At 40.9% G+C, this 23,100-nt stretch overlaps 1 protein-coding gene across 1 annotated transcript; it reads left to right on the top strand.

Annotated features, from left to right (window-relative positions):
* Nucleotides 1-1,752: 1,752 nt before the first annotated feature.
* On the top strand, nucleotides 1,753-5,989 carry LOC124042868 (protein Fer3-like). Its single transcript, XM_046361002.1, has 2 exons — nucleotides 1,753-2,559; nucleotides 4,248-5,989. Exons 1-2 carry the CDS (start codon nucleotides 1,980-1,982, stop codon nucleotides 4,283-4,285), a joined length of 618 nt encoding a protein of 205 aa, XP_046216958.1. The 5' UTR covers nucleotides 1,753-1,979; the 3' UTR covers nucleotides 4,286-5,989.
* The last annotated feature ends 17,111 nt before the right edge of the window (nucleotides 5,990-23,100 follow it).

Raw genomic sequence — 23,100 nt, 5'->3', positions numbered from 1 at the left:
AAAAACACAGATAAAAACAATTCCAAAAAAATCTACCCGCAGCAAGAGCATGGCTGGTAAAAAAAAGAAGTGAATTTGTTATGATAACTTAAAACATTTTTGGTGATTTGACTTCTCATTAAGTTTTGAGTCCTGAATTGTTCCTCAAGCAAGGGGAAGGCTGAGGACATCACGGATTCACATCAAACCAACTCCTTGAATGCCCCACTCTTTGAAATGATCAGGTGTGTCTAAAAACAAAATAAAAACAGTATTTTTCGTTAAACTTTAGCGTGTTTACTTTACTGTAGGCCTATTTATTCTTGGGATATCGCTTTTCAACAGTAAAAATTCAAAAATCGCTAGAGGATGTGTCTTGGTAATCTAATCACTAAAAGAGACAGCAGGCTTGATTTTTGTGTTTGCAATTTTTTATTTTTTTTTACCTTTATTTAACCAGGCAAATCAGTTAAGAACATATTCTTATTTTCAATGACGGCCTGGGAACAGTGAGTTAACTGCCTGTTCAGGGGCAGAATGACAGATTGTCAGCTCGGGGGTTTGAACTTACAACCTTCCGGTTACTAGTCCAACACTCTAACCACTAGGCTACGCTGCCTCCCTGACAAATGACAAACACTCCCCTTTCAGGAAGCTTCGTTGAAGGCTGGTAACAGCAAAACCTTATGTTAGGAAATATAAACATGATTTAGTAAATAGGCAGCAGACACAACATATCATTACATTTAGCATAATTAGATGCCATATCATCCGTCATAGGCCTAATACAAATCATATAATATGCTAATCAACTTGTTTTATGCGGTGAGCAGACCAAAATAATCCCGTACGAATGAATAAGTGTTGTTTCAACTTGCTTTAATTGTTGTTTTCGAAGAGCAATTCTTTTAGACATGCAAAATAACAAACCAAATGCAATAGCCAAGTTGATGCAGGCAAATAATATAGAAACTGACTTGCATGACACAATATTCCGTTTTTCTAAAATATGGGCTACGGATGATCCTTACATTTAAAATTCCATCTGCATTTAAAATGTTAAATCTGTATTTAAAATTCGATCCGTACTAACTTGAAAATAAATAAATAATGTGTCTTACATTGCTTGTTTCGTAGACCTATCAACATTAATGAATATTGAATCTGGGGCGGAAGCGTAGCCTAGTGGTTAGAGCGTTGGACTAGTAACCGGAAGGTTGCGAGTTCAAACCCCCGAGCTGACAAGGTACAAATCTGTCGTTCTGCCCCTGAACAGGCAGTTAACCCACTGTTCCCAGGCCGTCATTGAAAATAAGAATATGTTCTTAACTGACTTGCCTGGTTAAATAAAGGTTAAAAAAAAAAAATTAATCTGGGGGGCTATGTGGTTTGATAATTAAGAGTGCTATCATACGTTTCTGACAGTATTGTGTGGCGCGAGCTGAGTACTAATCATAAAGCTATTCTATTCAGATGCCACCCGGTTGAGCAAGTGCTACACACAGGGCAAAACTGAGAAAGAGCCCTCTCAAGGAACAAGTGTCAAATAGTCATTTTCTTTGTAGATATTAGGATACTCTTTGCTCGTTGTATAGGGAACAATTTGAGGGAAGTTTATAATTGCAAGATCAACTGATTCCTTTGTATCTCCAACTCCGCTTTTTAATAGGCAATGAGTGATCTATTAGGAGGGGGCATGTTTCCTAATGAGGTCCTTTTCAGCCTTTAGAAAATGCGCGAACCCCCTGCCGCCAGACATGGAAATCCGGGAACTATTTAATCCTCGAGATGTGTCACTGTGAGTGTCACACAGTCCAGAGATTACTGGTGACAGGTAGTGCACAACCGACGGTTCCCACAAGCACTTTATTTTGAACTAGGCACTTTTGAACTAGGCACCGATGTCTGAACAACAACTTATTTCATGCAGCCGGCTACACGTTTTCTCCTGCCGGGTGTACACAGCTTGTTGAATCAAATTGAAAAGTAAGATTTAAAAAATGGAAGATATATTATTTGACTTGGATCAAGATGGCACCACAGACTTTGCCTTCTGGGGCCAGATGGACCCTAACTTCCAGTTCCAGGCCCAGTTGGACACTCTCCTCTTTGACTGCACCGCGGTCACGGGCCAGCTTTCGCCCTGGTCCTCGTTCGGTGGCCAGTCCATGTTCCCTGACACACAGATGACCTTCACCGACCTGGACTCGCAGTCTCCCGGCCTTGGAGCCAGTGCTGAAGTGGACAGCTCCTCTGTGGACGAGCCCCATGAGATGAGCAAGCGCAGGCAGCGGCGGTTCGTGCCCCATCATCCGTACAAGATCCAGCGACACGCCGCTAACATCCGGGAGAGGAAGAGGATGCTGAGTATCAATTCTGCGTTCGAAGAGCTAAGGTGCCACGTGCCAACATTTCCCTACGAGAAGCGCCTGTCTAAGATTGATACACTGAGATTGGCCATTGCCTACATTGCCCTCCTGAGAGAGATACTGATTTCGGGCTGCGACCCCAAGTCGTACGTGGACGAATGCATGAAGAATGGTTACAAGAATCAAACCAATGCCATTTGGAACACAAGCGGTGAGCAGATAATATAAATTGCCTAATTACCGATATATAGAACCATTTTTAGATTATGCAATGAGATTACAGTCATACACAATTTGATTCGTTGCTTGTACAATTACATTTTGAATCTCTTTCATTCAAAGATTGAACAGCTAAATAGAAACGGGTGCAATAGATCCTACAGAAGGCCAAAACTAGCCCAAACTTACCTACAACATGAGAAAACATAGCCAAACATCTGTCAATTTAAAATGATGTGTTTGCTCAAATTGTCTCATATGTTCATTCAACTAGAAAGTAGTATTTGGCCATCTTTCCTCAACAACAAAAAAAGGCTGTGGGGCTAATTACACACACAGTGCTTTTAACATACATGTTCATTTATACAGCAGTTAATAATCAACAAGCCCTCACCTGGGATTTGAACTCACAAACGGTTGGTTCACAGCATTCCAATCTTCCTGCTATGCCACCATATCTGTGTCCATGACAGCTTTCACCTTTATTGCTAAACTTTGCACTTTAAAGTAGACCTCAGGTCTGTTAAAAGTATACTCAAGGAAAACTGTTAAGGAGTAACATTAAAATAGAGTAATATGCCCCACCGATATTAGATACTATACAAACTAAACGGAAATGGCCAAAATAAGTCAATCAAATCAAAGTAAATCAAATAGCCAGATCAATAACTGACACAGACACGATGACATAGCAGGAAGATTGGAATGCCACGAAGCAAGAAGCTGTGAGTTAAATCCCAAGGTGAGGACATGTTGAATAATGGTACTGTATAAATGAACATGCACAATGTCAACGAGTGTCATATATGTCACGCTGAAAACATTGTATGTTAACAGCACTGTGTATGTGTTACCAGTTGCACAGCCTTTTTTAGTTACGCACAAATAATAATTTCTAGTTGAATGAACGTAAGTTGTGAGACAAGTTGAGCAAACACATACTTTTAAATTGACTGAATTGATGCCTACATTTTCTCAAGTTGGAGCTAAGTTTGGGCCAAGATTTCTTTGGGGTGCAGGTAACATTTGGTCCGAAAACAAATAATAATTATTTTAAGTGTGATACTGAAGAAACTCCAGCAATATGCCCACCCACTATACATGGATGGAATTACAGTCAATGTATACTTTACTATACTTGGAATTATAGTTTTACAACCAATACTACATGCATGGCCCATATGTTTTGTGACTTCAAATTGGGTCTGGGACAGTACCAAACCCCATTCACGAAATTGTAAACAACACACAGGATAAACCCAAGGAATGATGACGTATCCTACCAAGTGATTAAAATGACATTAGCACGAGGAGAGGGAGAGCATATGCTAATGGTTGACAGCCAACTCCAAAGATCATTGGCTCTGAATTGAGTTTGTGTCACTTAAACAGCTTGCTTTGTTTGTTGTGTGTGTGTCCCCCCCCCCCCCCCAGCTGTCTTTTTCTTTGGCGTGGGTGCACAAAAGATCCCCTTTGCCAGAGCACAAGTATTGTCACTGCACTCAATGGTTGCCTATTTACTTTAGTTAACCAATTCTGTGGGGCTTCACTTCAACCATTCGGAGGGGGCATTGAGGAGTGAGTGTACCCTTTTGCTCGGACCTGCGACTTGTTAAACGATCATTAAAATGTATTTAAAGCCTCATGTTTGCCTTGCTTTTGTCCCCCGTCTCACTCTAGATCTGACAGCCCGGCTCTCCTGGATAAAGTGGGATTAACTCAGGATGGAGCAACCCAAAGTACGTTGGACAGGGGGCTGCTGGCGGGGGATTTATAACCCCCTTCTGTCTTTGTTTCAATGACAACATCACATCAGGGGCTGAGTGACATCTGCGGACTTCATATCAGTTCATGCACCTTTCTCTGCAGCGAGCCACTCCCCTCACAGGCTTTAATATTTGAATGTGGTAATATTCGATTGGTAATGGAGTGGCAGTGTTTTTCTGGAGTTGCCTGTTGTTTTACAGGGGATGGGGGACCGGGGCCAGACTTAAGCCCATGGGGATGGCATTTCTCATAGGGGACAGAAGCAGCTTGGCATGGGACCGAACGAACCTTGGTCAAACCATTTTTTCTGAGTGTAATACTGAAGTGCCCGTGTTTTCATTTGAAACCTTTAGCTGTTGTTCATTGTGTGTGACACACACATTTCCCGTAAGTTAATTTAACCTAATTAATTGATGTATTTATTTCATTTGTTTCTTTATTTATTAATCATCGAAGAAGAAGAAAAATGTTGTTATTATTATAATTATTTATTTAACTGTTTTCATTTTGATGTGGCGGGCTGTTTAAACTGTATCTTCAATCAATTGACAATCATACATGATTTATTATGTTGTCAAATGGAACATTTTGATATTCATGATACTTATTATGAATATGTGTTGTTTTTTAAGTGTCTGTGAGTATATTGCGGTGAAACTGTAAGGACTGGTGAATGGATTTGTACTCAATGGCAAATCAGGGAATTTCTAACACACTGGCCTTGTGCGAATGCCCATACCTGCATTCTAAATAGTATTCAATTTGAGCAGTGGTGTAGAGGTGCCTGTAGAAGTGGGTATACTCTAATTTTGTCCAAAATCTCCCAAACAGCCCGCTGGGCGAAGGGAAGGGACCCTGTGTGAAAAATTCTAATGACAAACAGTGACACATACTCTGAATGGCCTAAAATGAAAATTCCCATATTGTGCAAGTAGTCTAATACAGTAGGAGGGCTACTACTGAAATAGATAAATTAGACTTTCATCAGTCAGAAGTTCACAGGTTTCAGATTTCCCACATTTGTTTCAGCTTTTCACACTCAAATCACACTTTTAATAGAATAACAAGAAAATTGGGGCCCCCTGAGTGGCGCAGTGGTCTAAGGCACTGCATCACAATGCTAGAGGCGATACTGCAGATCCGGGTTTGAACCCGGGCTGTGTCACAGCCGGCCGCGATCCGCTGACGCATGCACTATTGTCCCAGTGTCGTCTTGGTTAGGAGCGGGTTTGTTTGGCCGGGATGTCCTTGTCCCATCGTGCTCTAGCGACTCCACGTGGCAGCCGGGTGCATGCACGCTGACTTTGGTCGCCAGCTGTACAGTGTTTCCTCCGACACATTGTTGCGGCTGGCTTCCGGGTTAAGCGAGCATGTGTCAAGAAACAGTGTGGATTGGCTGGGTCGTGCAACTCCGTACAGGAGTTGGTACAATACTGTAACTACCAATTGGATATCATGAAATTGGGGTAAAAAGTACAATTTATTATTATTTTTATGTTCTAAGTCCACAAAAATTCTTAAACCACATAATTTCATACATTTTGATTTTTGAGTGAAGCTACACTTTAATTCAACTGTGCAGGCAAATAATCATGATATCATTCTGCAAGGTAGGCATAGGCTACTTTGTAGCTAGTGCATTCGGAAAGTATTCAGACCACTTGACTGGTTCCACATTTTGTTACAATTCAGCCTTATTCTAAAATTTATGAAATAGTTTTCCCCCTCATCAATCTACACACAATACCACATAATGAAAAAACAAAAACAGGTTTCTAGACATTTTAGCAAATCTATATAAAAAAATGAAATATGACATTTACATAAGTATTCAGACCCTTTACTCAGTACCTTGTTGAAGGGTCTGTATTCAGTACCTTGTATTCAGACCCTTTACACAGTACCTTTGGCAGCGATCACAGCCTCGAGTCTTCTTGGGTATGACGCTACAAGCTTGGCAGACTTGTATTTGGGGAGTTTCTCCCATTTTCTCTGCAGATCCTCTCAAGCTCTGTAAAGTTGGATGGGGAGCGTCACTGCACAGCTATTTTCAGGTCTTTCCAGATCTCTCTCTTCGATCAGGTTCAAGTCTGGGCTCTGGTTGGGCCACACAAGGACATTCAGAGGCTTTTATTGGTCAAATACACATATTTACCAGATGTTGTTGCAGGTGTGCCAAATGCTTGTGTTCCTAGCTCCAACAGTGCAGTAGTATCTAACAATTCACAACAATGCACACAAATCTAAAAAGTAAAATAATGGAATTAAGAAATATATAAATATTAGATTGAGCAATGTCGGAGTGGCATTGACTAAAATACAGTGGAATAGAATAAGGTATAGACATAAGAGTAAAGCAGTATGTAAACATTATTTAAACATTATTAAGGTGACTAGTGCTCCATTATTAAAGTGGCCAGTGATTCCAAGTCTATGTATATAAGGCAGCAGCCTCTAAGGTGCAGGGTTGCGTAACCGGGTGGAAGATGGCTAGTGATGGCTATTTAACAGTCTGATGACCTTGAGATAGAAGCTGTTTTTCAGTCTCTTGGCCCCAGCTTTGATGCAGCTGTACTGACTTCGCCTTCTGGATGATAGCGGGGTGAACAGGCTGTGGCTCGGGTTGTTGAAGTCCTTGATGCTTTTTTTGGCCTTCCTGTGACATCGGGTGCCATAGGTGTCCTGGAGGGCAGGTAGTTTTCCCCCGGTGATGCATTTGGCAGACCACACCACCCTCTGGAGAGCCCTGCGGTTGCGAGCAGTGCAGTTGCAGTACCAGGCAGTGATAGAGCCCAACAGGATGCTCTCAATTGTACATCTGTAAAAGTTTTAGGGTTTTAGGGGCCAAGACACATTTCTTCAGCCTCATGAGGTTGAAGAGGCGCTGTTGCGCCTTCGTCACCACACTGTCTGTGTAGGACCATTTCAGATCCACAGTGATATGTATGCCGAGGAACTTGAAGCTCTCCACCTTCTCCACTGCGGTCCCATCGATGTGAATAGGGGCGTCCTCCATCTGCATTTTCCTGAAGTCCACGATCAGCCCCTTTGTTTTGTTGACGTAATGTGAGAGTTTTTTTCCTGGAACCAGTGTGATGGTGATTGCATTGTCTGTGGATCTATTGGGACGGTAAGCATATTGAAGTGGGTCTAGGCTGTCAGGTAAGGTAGAGAATCCTTAGGGTCATTGTCCTGTTGGAAGGTGAACCTTCACACCAAGTCTGAGGTCCTGAGCACTCTAGAGCAGGATTTTATCAAAGATCTGTCTGTACTTTTCTCCATTCATCTTTCCCTTGATCCTGCCTAGTCTCCCAGTCTCTGACGCCGATAAACATCCCCACAGCATGATGCTGTCACTACCGTTGTTCACTTGGTGCCAGGTTTCATCCAGATGTGATGCTTGGCATTCAGGCCAAAGAGTTCAATCTTGGTTTCATTAGACCAGAGAATCTTTTTTCTCCTGGTCTGAAAGTCCTTTAGGTGCCTTTTGGCAAACTCCAATCGGGCTCTCATGTGCCTTTTACTGAGAAGTTGCTTCTGTTTGGCCACTCTGCCATAAAGGCCTGAATGATGGAGTGCTGCAGAGATGGTTGTCCTTCTGGAAGAATCTCCCATCTCCACAGAGGTAATCTAGAACTCTGTCAAAGTGACCATTGGGTTCTTGATCCCCTCCCTGACCAAGGCCCTTCTCCCCCAATTGCTCAGCTTGGCCGGGCAGCTAGCTCTAGGCAGAGTCTTGGTGGTTCCAAACTTCTTCCATTTAAGAATGATGGAGGCCACTGTGTTCTTGGGGACATTCAATGCTGCAAACATTTTTTGGTATCCTTCCCCATATCTGTGCCTCGACACAATCGACCTCATGGCTTGGTTTTTGCTCTGACATCAACTATGGGACCTTATATAGACAGGTATGTGCCTTTCCAAATCATGTCCAGTCAATTGAATTTACCATAGATGGACTCAAATCAAGTTGTTGAAACATCTCAAGGATGATCAATAGAAACATTATGCACCTGAGCTCAATTTCAAGTATCATAGCAAAGAGTCTGAAACCTTATGTTCATGTGATATTTCTTTTTTTTTGTTTTCATACATTTGCAAAAACTTCTAAAAACCTGTTTTCACTTTGTCATTATGGGGTATTGTGTGTAGATTGATGAGATTTGTTATTTATTTAATCCATTTTAGAATAAATCTGAAACGTAACAGAATGTGAAAAAAGTCAAGTGGTCTGAATACTTTCTGAATGCACTATAATTGAGAAGGTTTTGGGAAATCCTTTCCATCTACCACAAGACGGCTAGGCCTATCATTAGCAACACTAAACCTGGACATTTTACTTCATATTATGAGGCATGTCTTACCTTGCTTCAAAATAGCCTATAGCCAAAATCCCACCATAGAGACATGGAGGTAATTATTTTATAAAGATATGCTTTCTTTCCTGTTATATTGGTTTTCAAATCAACTTCATTTCATTGTCCAGCAGCCAAAGGCATTATCCTTGTAATATTAGCAACCCATGATAGTTGTTGCATCTTTAGATCTCTTGCTACATTTCTAACAGATATTTCCATCTCTGTCCATGAAACCTCTTTCATGTGCGGTGCACATTTTAGAACTGTGTTTTCCCGCAAATTGCATTTTGGAACATTTGCGCATAGGCTGCTGTGTGCACACTGCTGCGCTTAAAATGTGAAGAAATAATACACTGAACAAAAATAGAAATGCAACATGTAACATGTTGGTCCCATGTTTCATGAGCTGAAATAAAAGATCCCATACATTTTTTCATACGCACAAAAAGCTTGTTTCTCTCAAATGTACTGCACAAATTTGTTTTACAGCTCTGTTAGTGAGCATTTCTCCTTTGCCAAGATAATCCATCCACTTGACAGGTGTGGCATATCAAGAAGCTGATTAAACAGCATGATCATTACACCAGCGCACCAAGTGTTGGAGACAATAAAAGGCCACTAAAATGTGCAGTTTTGTCACACAACACAATGCCACAGATGTCTCAAGTTTTGAGGGAACGTGCAAATGGCATGCTGACTGCAGGATTGTCCACCAGAGCTGTTGCCATATAATTGAATGTTAATTTTTCTACCATAAGCCGCCTCCAACGTCATTTCAGAGAATTTGGCAGGACGTCCAACCGGCTTCACAACCGCAGACCCCTTTTAACTATACCAGCCTAGAACCTCCACATCCGGCTTCTTGACCCGAGGGATCATCTGAGACCAGCCACCAAGACAGCTGATGTAACTGTGGGTTTGCACAACTGATTAATTTCTGCACAAACTGTCAGAAACCATTTCAGGGAAGCTCATCTGCATGCTCGTTGTCCACTACAGAGTCTTGACCTGACTGTAGGTTGGCATCGTAACCGACTTCAGTGGGAAAATGCTAACCTTTGATGGCCACTGACATGCAAGAGGAGTGTGGTCTTCATGGATGAATCACAGTTTCAACTGTATCACATTGTGTGTGTGAGCAGTTTTCTGATGTCAACGTTGTGAACAGAATGCCCCATATTGGTGATGGGGTTATGGTATGGGCAGGCATAAGCTACAGACAATGAACACAAATGCATTTTATCGATGGCAATTTCCATTTACAGCGATGCCGCGACATGATCTTGAGGCCCATTGTTGTGCTATTCATCCGCCGCCATCACCTCATGTTTTAGCATGATAATAAACGTCCCAAGTTTTTCTGTGCAACAGCCTTTTTGATTTGAACATTTGAAAAGTTTTAGTGTGTGTACTAGTTTATTTGATATCATTTATAGATGTTACAGCACTTTCGTTTCACTAATAAACATGTTGAAATGGAACCAAATGATCTGTTTCTGTCTTCAGTCCTTTTTAAATAGGATAGATGGGCAATATGGGCTATGGTATAGCTTGAATGTGATAGTCTGCCTATAACCAGCCTGAGTGGGCCTCCAACTCCATTCCTCTTCTATACAGTGTTTAGTTTCATTCATCAAATTGGAAATGAGATATATCAGGCTGGTTAAGGCTATGCATGTCGGTTAAATTCAGAAAAATCCACCCGCACTCAGTCCTGCCCCACCTACGCAGCCAGTCAACAGCCGCTACTGCGTTGTAGACATGGCATAGTGCATACTTTTGACTAAATAGTATGTTCTGAATAGTATGTGATGTATAAATAGTATTCATTCCACCTTTTGAAACAAAGGTGGAATGAAGTCAGCCATCCTGTGTGTGTGTGTGTGTGTGTGACATATAAGGTACACTGCACATCTGAGCCTCTGTGTATGTTTGACCATGCATGCGTGCACGCGCGTGTGTCACTGAGTGTACTCCGTATTTCTTTTGGCTCCCGAAGCCCTGTTCGTGACATTGAATCCACAGCTGTGGTGTCCCGCAGCATTTGGTTTAGCCATTTCCCTTACGGTTAAGAGCTGTACTCAGGGGACTCCTAAATCTGTTTCCACTTAGCTGGCCCTATTCACTCGAACCAGCGGAGCAAGGCCTCACTGACATTGTCCATGTGTCACTGTCACTGTGTCACTGTCACTGTGACTGTAGATGACTTTCAATGTCATCATGCAACTTATGGATGTCATGGTAGTGACTATGTACTCACTACTTAGTCAGAGATGTAGATAACAGAGACAGATAAGAGATATTCAGCAGCAAATTTCAGTCCAACCCCCCCAAAAAATATTTAAAAGTCTCCAAACTTATGATCTTATTTACATCATGATGTGTTCTAATTCCATCCAAGTTAATAGTAAATATATTGTTAAATTAATATAGTACAAAATCATTGTTTATGCACATATTTCTATTGAGAGGTGGCTGTCCCAAACCATGACTCCGAAACTTCATGTTTGAAAATAAAGCAATTCATGATTTTTATATGTTTTAACACTATTATTTCAATAGAACATCTTGAGTTGTTCTATCATTTTCTTGAAAGATACTGATCGAATTAGTAGTTTTGTTAATTTTTAAATATCCTTTAATTTTTAAATGCAGTCCCAGCTTTTAATGTCACTACCGAAACACACACATTAAAAGACTATAGAATTAAATGCATTTAAGGCCCAGTGCAGTCAAAATGATTTTTGTATCATATTGTACAAGAGCTGATGAAACTGACACTGTAAAAGTGTGAACAAATTTGATCGGTGTCATTTCCTGATAGTTGCTGTTTGAAAATACAATCTACTAGCAATGTTGCTAGGGATGTAAAGCTTCACCCTATTCAAATGTTTAAAATACAAGTGCATCGATCCGCGGGAGCCCAAACGATCCATGTGTAGCTTGAATCAGTCCAAAAATCATATCATTTTTATTTCCATCCAAGGGAAATATCTCAAATCTTTTTCTCCTTTAATAGCCTATCAAACTAAGCATGTACATGCAAAGAGTGCAGCTGCTCGCGACACCTTCAGCATTCAAATGCTTGTAAAATGGCAATCGCAATGTCAAATTATAGGCTCTATTATTTGGGTGACAAGCAATGTCATTTTCTAGGTCATTGTTACCAAATACAATTAAGAAAATATTGTTTTACCCATAGAGTTGTGCAGTCTATCAGAGTGGACACAACTCACATCTTTCTGATTACACATCTAACTGCTGATTGGGACTTTGATTGCCAAGAACACAAAAATAAATAGTCTTGGTAGTTTTGCTGCATTCGAATTCCCAAGCGCCCTCTAGTGGCCTCATGGGTGGAATGTTATTAACAGTTTTCATAATTTCATAATTCATAAACATATATATTTTTAAACCGTCAATCTGGTGTTTCTATGTCAAACGTTATGTTATATTTCAGTCTTCTGTGATGTACAGTTGCAGTCGGAAGTTTACATACACTTAGGTTGGAGTCATTAAAACTCGTTTTTCAACCACTCCACAAATATCTTGTTAACAATCTACAGTTTTGGCAAGTTGGTTAGGACATCTACTTTGTGCATGACATAAGTCATTTTTCCAACAATTGTTTACAGACAGATTATTTAACTTATAATTCACTGTATCACAATTCTCGCTATACACCAAGTCACTTGGCTCTGTCATAACCTCACATGGTCTCTCTTATCATTGCTATGCAGACGACACACAATTAATCTTCTCCTTTCCCCCTTCTGATGACCAGGTGGCGAATCGCATCTCTGCATGTCTGGCAGACATATCAGTGTGGATGACGGATCACCACCTCAAGCTGAACCTCGGCAAGACGGAGCTGCTCTTCCTCCCGGGGAAGGACTGCCCGTTCCATGATCTCGCCATCACGGTCGACAACTCCATTGTGTCCTCCTCCCAGAGCGCCAAGAACCTTGGCGTGATCCTGGACAACACCCTGTCGTTCTCAACTAACATCAAGGCGGTGGCCCGTTCCTGTAGGTTCATGCTCTACAACATCCGCAGAGTACGACCCTGCCTCACACAGGAAGCGGCGCAGGTCCTAATCCAGGCACTTGTCATCTCCCGTCTGGATTACTGCAACTCGCTGTTGGCTGGGCTCCCTGCCTGTGCCATTAAACCCCTTCAACTCATCCAGAACGCCGCAGCCCGTCTGGTGTTCAACCTTCCCAAGTTCTCTCACGTCACCCCGCTCCTCCGTTCTCTCCACTGGCTTCCAGTTGAAGCTCGCATCCGCTACAAGACCATGGTGCTTGCCTACGGAGCTGTGAGGGGAACGGCACCTCAGTACCTCCAGGCTCTGATCAGGCCCTACACCCAAACAAGGGCACTGCGTTCATCCACCTCTGGCCTGCTCGCCTCCCTACCACTGAGGAAGTACAGCTCCCGCTCAGCCCAGTCAAAACTGTTCGCTGCCCTGGCCCCCCAATGGTGGAACAAACTCCCTCACGACGCCAGGACAGCGGAGTCAATCACCACCTTCCGGAGACACCTGAAACCCCACCTCTTTAAGGAATACCTAGGATAGGTTAAGTAATCCCTCTCACCCCACCCCCCCCTAAGTTTTAGATGCACTATTGTTAAGTGACTGTCCCACTGGATGTCATAAGGTGAATGCACCAATTTGTAAGTCGCTCTGGATAAGAGCGTCTGCTAAATGACTTAAATGTAAATGTAAATGTAAATTCCAGTGGGTCAGAGGTTTACATACACTAAGTTGACTGTGCCTATAAACAGCTTGAACAATTCCAGAAAATTATGTCAGGCTTTGGAAGCTTCTGAAAGGCTAACTGACATAATATGAGTCAATTGGAGGTGTACCTTTGGACGTACTTTAAGGCCTACCTTCAAACTCAGTGCCTCTTTGCTTGACATCATGGGAAAATCAAAAGAAATCAGCATAGACCTCCCCCCAAAATGTTGAGACCTCCACAAGTCTGGTTCATCCTTGGGAGCAATTTCCAAACGCCTGAAAGTACCACGTTCATCTGTACTAACAATAGTATGCAAGTAAAAACACCATGGGACCACAGAGCCGTCATACCACTCAGGAAGGAGACGCGTTCTATCTCCTAGAGATGAACGCACTTTGGTGCGAGAAGTGCAAATCAATCCCAGAACAACAGCAAAGGCCCCTGTGAAGATGCTGGAGGAAACAGGTACAAAAGTATCCATATCCACAGTAAAATGAGTCCTATATCGACATAACCTGAAAGGCCGCTCAGTAAGAAAGAAGCCACTGCTCCAAAACTGCCATAAAAAAGCCAGACTACGGTTTGCAACTGAACATGGGGACAAAGATTGTACTTTTTAGAGAAATGTTCTCTGGTCTGATGAAACACAAATACAACTGTTTGGCCATAATGACCATCATTGGAGGAATGGAGGACAAATGGAGGGAAAAGGGGGAGGCTTGTAGTAAGCCGCAGCATTATGTTGTGGTGGTGCGTTGCTGCAGGAGGGACTGGTGCACTTCACAAAATAGATGGCATCGTGAGGGAAGGAAAATTGTGTGGATATATTGAAGCAACATCTCAAGACATCAGTCAGGAAGTTAAAGCTTGGTCGCAAATGGGTCTTCCAAATGGACAATGACCCAAGCATACTTCCAAAGTTGTGGAAAATTGACTTAAGGACAACAATGTCAAGGTATTGGAGTGACCATCACAAAGCCCTGACTCAATCCCATAGAAAATGTGTGGGCAGAACTGAAAAAGTGTGTGCGAGCAAGGAGGCTCTGACACCAGCTCTGTCAGGAGGAATGGGCCAAAATTCATCCAACTTATTGTTGTGAAGCTTGTGGAAGGCTACCCAAAACGTTTGACCTAGGTTAGACAATTTAAAGACAATGCAACCAAATACTAACTGAGTGTATGTATATTTCTGACCCACTGGGAATGTGATGAAAGAAATAATAGCTGAAATAAATAATTATCTCTACTATTATTCTGACATTTCACATTCTTAAAATAAAGTGGTGATCCTAACTGACATAAAACAGGGATTTTTTACTTGGATTAAATGTCAGGAATGATGAAAAACTGAGTTAAACTGTATTTGGCTAAGTTGTATGTAAACTTCCAAATTATGGCAAGAACAGCTCAAATAAGTAAAGAGAAACAACAGTCCATCATTACTTTAATCTGTTACTCCTACCCCCTACTTTTTCGAACATTCTGTTAAAAATCGCGCAACATTTCAGCGCCCTGCTACTCATGCCAGGAATATAGTATATGCATATGATTAGTATGTGTGGATAGAACACACTCAGACGTTTATAAAACTGGTTAAATCACGGCTGTGACTATAACAGAATGTGCGTTTCATCGAAAAGTGCAGGAAATCTGATCACTGAAAATGGGAAAATATATCCATGCGCCACTTCAACCAATTGTTAAACGCGAACCACATTAAATGGGGCCGAGGTTGCAATACCTACAGCTTCCACACGATGTCAGCAGTCTTGTCATTTGCCTACGATTTGTTTCCTGGTCAAACAGACACAAGGCAGCGCAGTTCTTCCGGTCTCCGACCGGATATTTTGGTTGAGATTTACCCGGACATTATTTCCAGACGTACAGCTATAGAATATACATCGCCTCGTGATCAATTTGATCGCTTATTAACGTTTACTAATACCTAAAGTTGCATTACAAAAGTATTTCAAAGTGTTTTGTGAAAGTTTATCGTCAACTTTTTTAATTTAAAAAAATGACATTACGTTATAAAACGCTATTTTTTTCCTTGATCACACAGTCTTCATAGATCGATATCTAGGCTATATATGGACCGATTTAATCGAAAAAAGACCCAATAGTGATGTTCATGGGACATCTAGGAGTGCCAACAAAGAAGATGGTCAAAGGTAATGAATGTTTTATATTTTATTTGTGCGTTTTGTGTAGCGCCGACTATGCTAATTATTTTGTTTACGTCCCCTGCGGGTCTTTTGGGGTGTTACATGCTATCAGATAATAGCTTCTCATGCTTTCGCCGAAAAGCATTTTCAAAATCTGACTCATTGCCTGGATTCACAACGAGTGTAGCTTTAATTCAATACCCTGCATGTGTATTTTAATGACGTTTGAGTTTTTCATTTGCATTTCCAGATGTCTAGATGGGACGCCTGCGTGTCAGGTAGGAGCAAGAGGTTAAGACATAATATAATAAATAATAATAATATATGCCATTTAGCAGACGCTTTTATCCAAAGCGACTTACAGTCATGTGTGCATACATTCTACGTATGGGTGGTCCCGGGGATCGAACCCGCTACCCTGGCGCTACAAGCGCCATGCTCTACCAACTGAGCTACACAGGACCACATATAAGACATGAAGGTCAGGCATTCCAGAAACAATTTCAGTCGCAAAAACCATTAAGCGCTATTATGAAACTGGTTCTCATGAGGACCGCCACAGGAAAGGAAGACCCAGGGTTACCTCTGCTGCACAGGATAAGTTCATTAGAGATACCAGCCTCAGAAATTGCAGCCCAAATAAATGCTTCACAGAGTTCAAGTAACAGACACATCTCAACATCAACTGTTCAGAAGAGACTGCGTGATTCATGGCCGATTCATGGTCGAATTGCTGCAAAAAAAACACTACTGAAGGACACCAATAAGAAGAGGAGATTTGCTTGGGCCAAGAAACACGAGCAATGGACATTAGACCGGTGGAAATCTGTCCTCTGGTCTGATGAGTACAAATTTTTGATTTTGGTTCCTACCGCCGTGTCTTTGTGAGAGTAGGTGAATGGATGATCTCCGCATGTGTGGTTCCCACCATGAAGCATGGAGGAGGAGGTGTGATGGTGTGGGGGTACTTTGCTGGTGACACTGTCGGTGACTTATTTAGAATTCAAGACACACTTAACCAGCATGGCTACCACCGCGTTCTGGGAACTCCTTCAGGACTGTTGGAAAAGCATTCCAGGTGAAGCTGGTTGCGAGTGTGCAAAGCTGTCATCAAGGCAAATGGTGGCTACTTTGAAGAATCTCAAATATAACATATATTTGGATTTGTTGAAAACTTTTTTGCTTACTACATGATTCCATGTGTTATTTCACAGTTTTGATGTTTTTACTATTATTCTACATTGTAGAAAATAGTAAAAAAATAAAGAAAAACCCTTGAATGAGTAGGTTTGTCCAAACTTTTGACTGGTACTGTATACTTCCATTAACTTTTTCAACTGGCATTGGGGACCATGACCAGCCATGACCAGCCTTTCAATCAACTTCATGGCTACAGACGTGAGTGCTACGGGTCGGTAGTTATTTAGACAGGATATTAATTTAGTCTGGTTTCAAACCATAGGCAACCCAATTTGAAGAAGACAGAGACCGTGTTCGAGAGCATCAAATCCATGAAGCTTTATAGGAAAATGGTGACTGATTGACTGATCTGAAAATAATAATGAGTACTTATTTATAATGCAAGGTGATTTTTGGTGTACTGAGCCCTCGGTAATTATTGAAACAGTGAAGCATTTTTGTACATAGTTCCCCCATTTTATGGGAGCAAAATTATTGGGACAAATTCACTTATATGTGTATTAAAACATCTTAGAGCTACCCCCTACTTTTTAAAATTTCCGCCTGAAGACATACCCAAATCTAACTGCCTGTAGCTCAGGCACAGAACCAAGGATATGCATATTCCTTGGTACCATTTGAAAGAAAACACTCTGAAGTTTGTGTAAATCTGAATTGAATGTAGGAGAATATAACACAATAGATCTGGTTTAGATAATACTGTTATGCGGGTGAAGTGAGGACCCAAAAGCGACTTAACAGAAACAGAGTTTATTCAAGTCCACAACTGAAAACGACAAATCCCGAATCCATAACAGAAATCCTCTAGTCTGTAGAGGGGAAGGACAGGAGAAGCGGCCACAGACAGCAGGTCGCTTCGGGTAGGCGCAGGCTGTAGCTGACAGAGACACCTGCTCACACGCAGCATCTGATGAAGGCAAAAACACGACAGGACGGAACAAGAACACAGTACAGCAAACAAGGATCCGACAAGGACAGAAGCGGAAACAGAGGGAGAAATAGGGACTCTAATCAGAGGGCAAAATAGGGGACAGGTGTGAAAGAGTAAACGAGGTAGTTAGGAGAATGAGGAACAGCTGGGAGCAGGAACGGAACGATAGAGAGAGAGAGAGAGAGAGAGGGAGAGAGATAGAGAGAGGGAAAGAACCTAATAAGACCAGCAGGGGGAAACGAATAGAAGAGAAAGCACAGGGACAAGACATGACAAATACAATGAAAAAAAAACGTTTTTTTTTATTGTTGTATCATCATCTTTAAAATGAACAAGATTAAAACAAACATTCAGATAGGATGATGGGGACAATTTCAGTGAAAAACATAAGAGGGCAGCAGTACTTGTGCAAAGTTTCAGAATGCTAACTTCCAAAATAAGTGTGCTACATGACATTAATCATGAAGTCACCCAGGTGTCCCACACAAGTATCCCAAGTGGCCAAATTGGTGAAGTTATACATTTTGAATGGAATAACTATATACAAACTACCAAAATGGTATTCTAACACACCCCCCCCCCCAAAAAAATGGAGAAAAAAAACATGAAAAAAATACACATTTACAAAAAAACACTTTCAATATTTGGAAGACCCTCAGTCCTCTACACAATATTATGCTGCTGATGCCAGGTGCCATAGCACATCTATGCCTGCAGAAATACATTTGGGCAGATGAACACCACTTGTGGCAGGAGCTGGATGAACCAGCTTCAGTGCGGGGTGGACACCTTGGCACTGTGAAAGAAAATGTTCAGTTAGAATAGTTTCACATATGAGCCCTGTATCTACAGGTATAATAAACAGATATATATAGAGTACAGGGAACATAAGGTTGAATATATTATTATAGACCTGATAGATCTACTGTCTCATTTATATTATGCCATTTCAGCTAGATCTACTGTCTCTATTATATTATGACAGACCAGCTAGATCTACTGTCTTTATTATATTACAAAAGACTAGCTGTATCTACTGTCTCCATTTCACTTTGGCCATTGTTGTAGGCCTGCCCTCCCCTCAACAGCCTCAAATAGGCTATTTCATTTCACAAATAATATTTTATATTATTAATTTCAAACAACGGCATTAGCATGAGAAGAACTTACCAGTCCAAAACTATGTCCTCTCCGTTCAAAAAATATTCCTCCATTTGGGAATCGCTAAATGAATTGTCCTCGATCAATTTCTTCTAAAATTGTGTGTACATCTGTATATCTAGACTTATAATTTGCTTTTCCTGACTTAGTCGCCATACTGATTGATATTTAAACAGCTGAATATGCGCTTTACCAAAACAATGGTGTGCGCAACATGCGTTGCTCCTTCCGGTATGAATCGTCAATGGCGAATTAACCTCTTTACGCAGGAGTTTACTACATGGGTTGGTCTTCCAACACATAAACATTACATATTGCCGTTTACCTCAGCTCATTGGCTATCTACCCAGCTAGATTTCAAGACGATCAGTGGTCATTGGGTTAAAATACAGTCAATCAATGAAACAGAGGGCAAATCAATGGTGCACATTGATGTCATTACTTGTTGTCTTCAAATCGGTTTCTTTCAGTCAATACATCCTGCGAAATGACCCATCAGGTTTGGTTGTGTTACAAACAAACCAGTTGATTGCAATGAAACCAAACATGACTGGAAAAGTCACGTTCTGTGTATGTATTTACCTCGAATGTGTCATCGAAAATGGAATGAGACGGAATTCATGACAAGCGGTTCACAAAATGTTTCGTGTTAGGCTACAGAAATGGATTTTATCAAACAAAAAAACATTCATTGTATAGCAATGAGCATTGGGATTGCAATCAGAGGAAGATCGTCAAAGGTAAACTATTTATTTTATTGCAGTTTGTGATTTTGTTAAGCCTGTGCTGGTTGAAATAGTTGTTTTTTTATGGGGCTCTATCCTCAGATAATCGCATCGTATTCTTTCGCAGTAAATCATTTTTTAAATCTGACAACGCAGTTGGATTAGCAAGATTCTAGGCTTTCGAAACATGTGAGACACTTGTATTTTCATGAATGTTTAATATGACTATGTATGTAGCGGTTCCGTGCGCAGAGAGGTTAAAGTAGTAAAAAGTGAAGTATTTGGTCCCATATTCATAGCATGCAATGCCCACATCAAGCTTGTGACTCTACACATTTGTTGGAAGCATCTTGCTCTTTGTTTAGGTTGTTTCTGATTATTTTCTGCCCAATAGAAAATAATGGTAAATAATTTATAGTGTAATTTTGGAGTCAGTTTTATTGTAAATAAGAATATAATATGTTTCTAAACACTTCAACATTAATGTGTAAGCTACAATGATTATGGATAATCCTAAATGGACTGTGAATAATGATGAGTAAGGGAGTTACAGATGCACAAATAACATAAGGGGTAAAAAATGTTCGAAATAACGTGAACAACTATTGGACAGACACTTCAAAACCTTCAAAAACGCATTTCTATGGGCTATAGCAGTAAAGGCCAAATTCAATGTTTCATCAAATAACTTTTTTTTTTACATGTTTTATATGTATATATCTACAGCGGTCCTAAAATTCTAAATCAAATGGCTAAATGATGAATGTTATGACCATCTTAAAACAATTCCATATGTTAGCTTAGTAGATGTTTAAGATATTTAAGTGATAATGTTCTCGAAGCACGTGTGCCAATATATCCTCCAAACACTGACTTCGAGGGCATTATCACTTTTACACAACGGGTTACCAACATGTTCAAATAATGATTTACATATTTTCATTTAACAACGTATTTTGATTTAATTTATTCATGCTATTTCATCCTTCCACAGGATATAGTCCCGACACAAATCTAGGGTTGCTAGTCTTTTTGTTCCATATCTATGGATGCGACCCAATCGTTCGTTGACGTGCTAGCTGGCAACTTTCTCATCCTTTGCTTGCTAGCTATCCAACTACAGCTAACATAGTGACATTTATTTGGATACATCCATAAAGATGAGCTAATGATGACCGATTTTGTGTGCTTCATAGAATATGTGCTCTCTCTCATACTGTTCAGAGGAGCTAGCCAACTAGCTGCAGCTGTCACGACTTCCGCCGAAGTCGGCTCCTCTCTTTGTTTGGGAGGCGTTCGGAGATCGACGTCGCCACTCCATTTATCATATGTCCATTTGTCTTGTCTTGCTCCATACACACCTGGTTTTCATTCCCCCAATCAATCTACATGTATTTAACCCTCTGTTCCCCATCATGTCTTTGTGTGTAATTGTTTCATGTTATATGTGGTGTTTGATTTATGCACTTGACTTTTATTTCTGTTCCGTGTTTTGAGCGCGTTTGTTTACAGTAGTGCTCTCGTTTTGGAACGGAAAATAAACGTGCGCCTGTTTAACTATACTCTGCTCTCCTGCACCCGTCTTCGCCTCCAGTACACGCCATAACAGCAGCTTACAACAGTCTCTTCAAACTGGAAAGACAAAAAACGAGTTGCATTTCATTTCGTTTGACATTTGTATATATCCATAAAATGTATGCTGATTCATGATTTCGTCTGGCTGAGAAAATGTCTCTTATTCTGACACATTTAATCCTCAATGAGACAGGGGACACCAATGTTGATACAAATATCCGCTGTGGAAAACCAAATGCTCATCTAAAAGACAGGGGAGATCATGTATAGATGCTTTTTCACAGTGGAGATCCAGTTTATAAAGTGTCTGGATAGGTTGATGAGACAGTGGATTGCGCAGTGAGATGGAACAGTAAATAGGCATAGGTTTTAGCCAATCAGCATCCAGGATTAGGTCTACTCGTTGTATAATGCGATCTAAGGGCTTAGACCTGCAGGTGCATAAGAGTGTCAGGTGTGTGTGTGTATGTCACGTGTGGATCCATCCCCACCCAGAATCAAGACTGACCATATCACAGAGCCACAAGAGATCAGTGTGCTGTGTTATGTATCAGTGTCCCTATGTCAGAATGAATTACAATAAGAAAATAGTACATAGACAGTGCAGATGCTGCCTTTACTTCTCTTTTCTCTATAGCCTACTGTACACCTGTTTTAGTTGACTGGGGATGTAAATAAGTGCTTTACACCATGGACTGTGAAAATACTTTATACAGTTGTTTACTCAATTTAAATTGAGCACCCCTAATCTCGACATCAACATTATTTAATATAGTTTTAATTTCACCATTTTGAAAAGTAATATTTTGGGGTGGTTATTGATCTTGTAGGTATGCTATAATAAATTACCTTTCTGGCACCTTTGACTGAAATGGTATGTGACCGTTTCTAGTGGAAACTATTGGATAAGCTTTTGATTTATAATTTGTCCATGATAGACATGTCAAATTAGTGAGTGGTGGGGACATGCGGGAAGTTTGCAGTTAGGGATGATTTTATCGATCAATGCTGAAAATAACATTCACACAAAGAAACAAGCCTTTTTCTTGGAGATATATAATATCCAACTGGGATTTTTATTACAAAAACACAGTGCCAGTCAAAAGTTGGACACACATGCTCAGTCAAGGATTTTTCTTTATTTTTACTATTTTCTACATTCTACAAAGACATGAAAACTATGAAATAACACATGGAGTCATGTAGTAACCAAAAAATGTTAAACAAATCCTATTTATAGTTGAGCTTTTTCAAAGTTGCCACCCTTTGCCTTGATGACAGCTTTGCACACTCTTGGAATTCTCTCAACCAGCTTCACCTGGAAGCTGGGTGATTGGATGATTGTGGAGATCAGGTCATCTGATGCAACACTCACTCAATTTCGTTCTTGGTCAAATAGCCCTTACACAGCCCGGAGGTGTGTTGGGTCATAGTCCCAGTAAGTCCCACAAACCAGATGGGATGGCGTATCACTACAGAATGTTGTGGTAGCCATTCTGGTTAAGTGTGCCTTGAATTCTAAATAAATCACAGACAGTGTCACCAGCAAAGCACCCCCACACCATCACACCTCCTCCTCCATGCTTCATGATGGGAACCACGCGTGTTGGAACCAAAAATCTCAAATTTGGACTCATCAGACCTAAGGACAGATTTCCACCAGTCTAATGTCTACTGCTTATGTTTCCTGGCCCAAGCAAGTCTCCTCTTCTTATTGGTGTCCTTTAGTAGTGGTTTCGTTGCATAAATTTGATCATGAAGGTCTGATTCATATAGTCTCCACTGAACAGTTGATGTTGAGACGTGTCTGTTATTTGAACTCTGTGAAGCATTTATTTGGCTGCAATTTCCAAGGCTGGTAACTCCAATGAACTTAACCTCTGCAGCAGAGGTTACTCTGGTTCTT

The sequence above is a fragment of the Oncorhynchus gorbuscha genome, linkage group LG09, assembly GCF_021184085.1.
Source record: "Oncorhynchus gorbuscha isolate QuinsamMale2020 ecotype Even-year linkage group LG09, OgorEven_v1.0, whole genome shotgun sequence".
Classification (NCBI taxonomy): domain Eukaryota; kingdom Metazoa; phylum Chordata; class Actinopteri; order Salmoniformes; family Salmonidae; genus Oncorhynchus; species Oncorhynchus gorbuscha.
The sequence above is the reverse complement of the archived record's forward strand: the minus strand, read 5'-3'. Positions and strand labels throughout refer to the sequence as shown.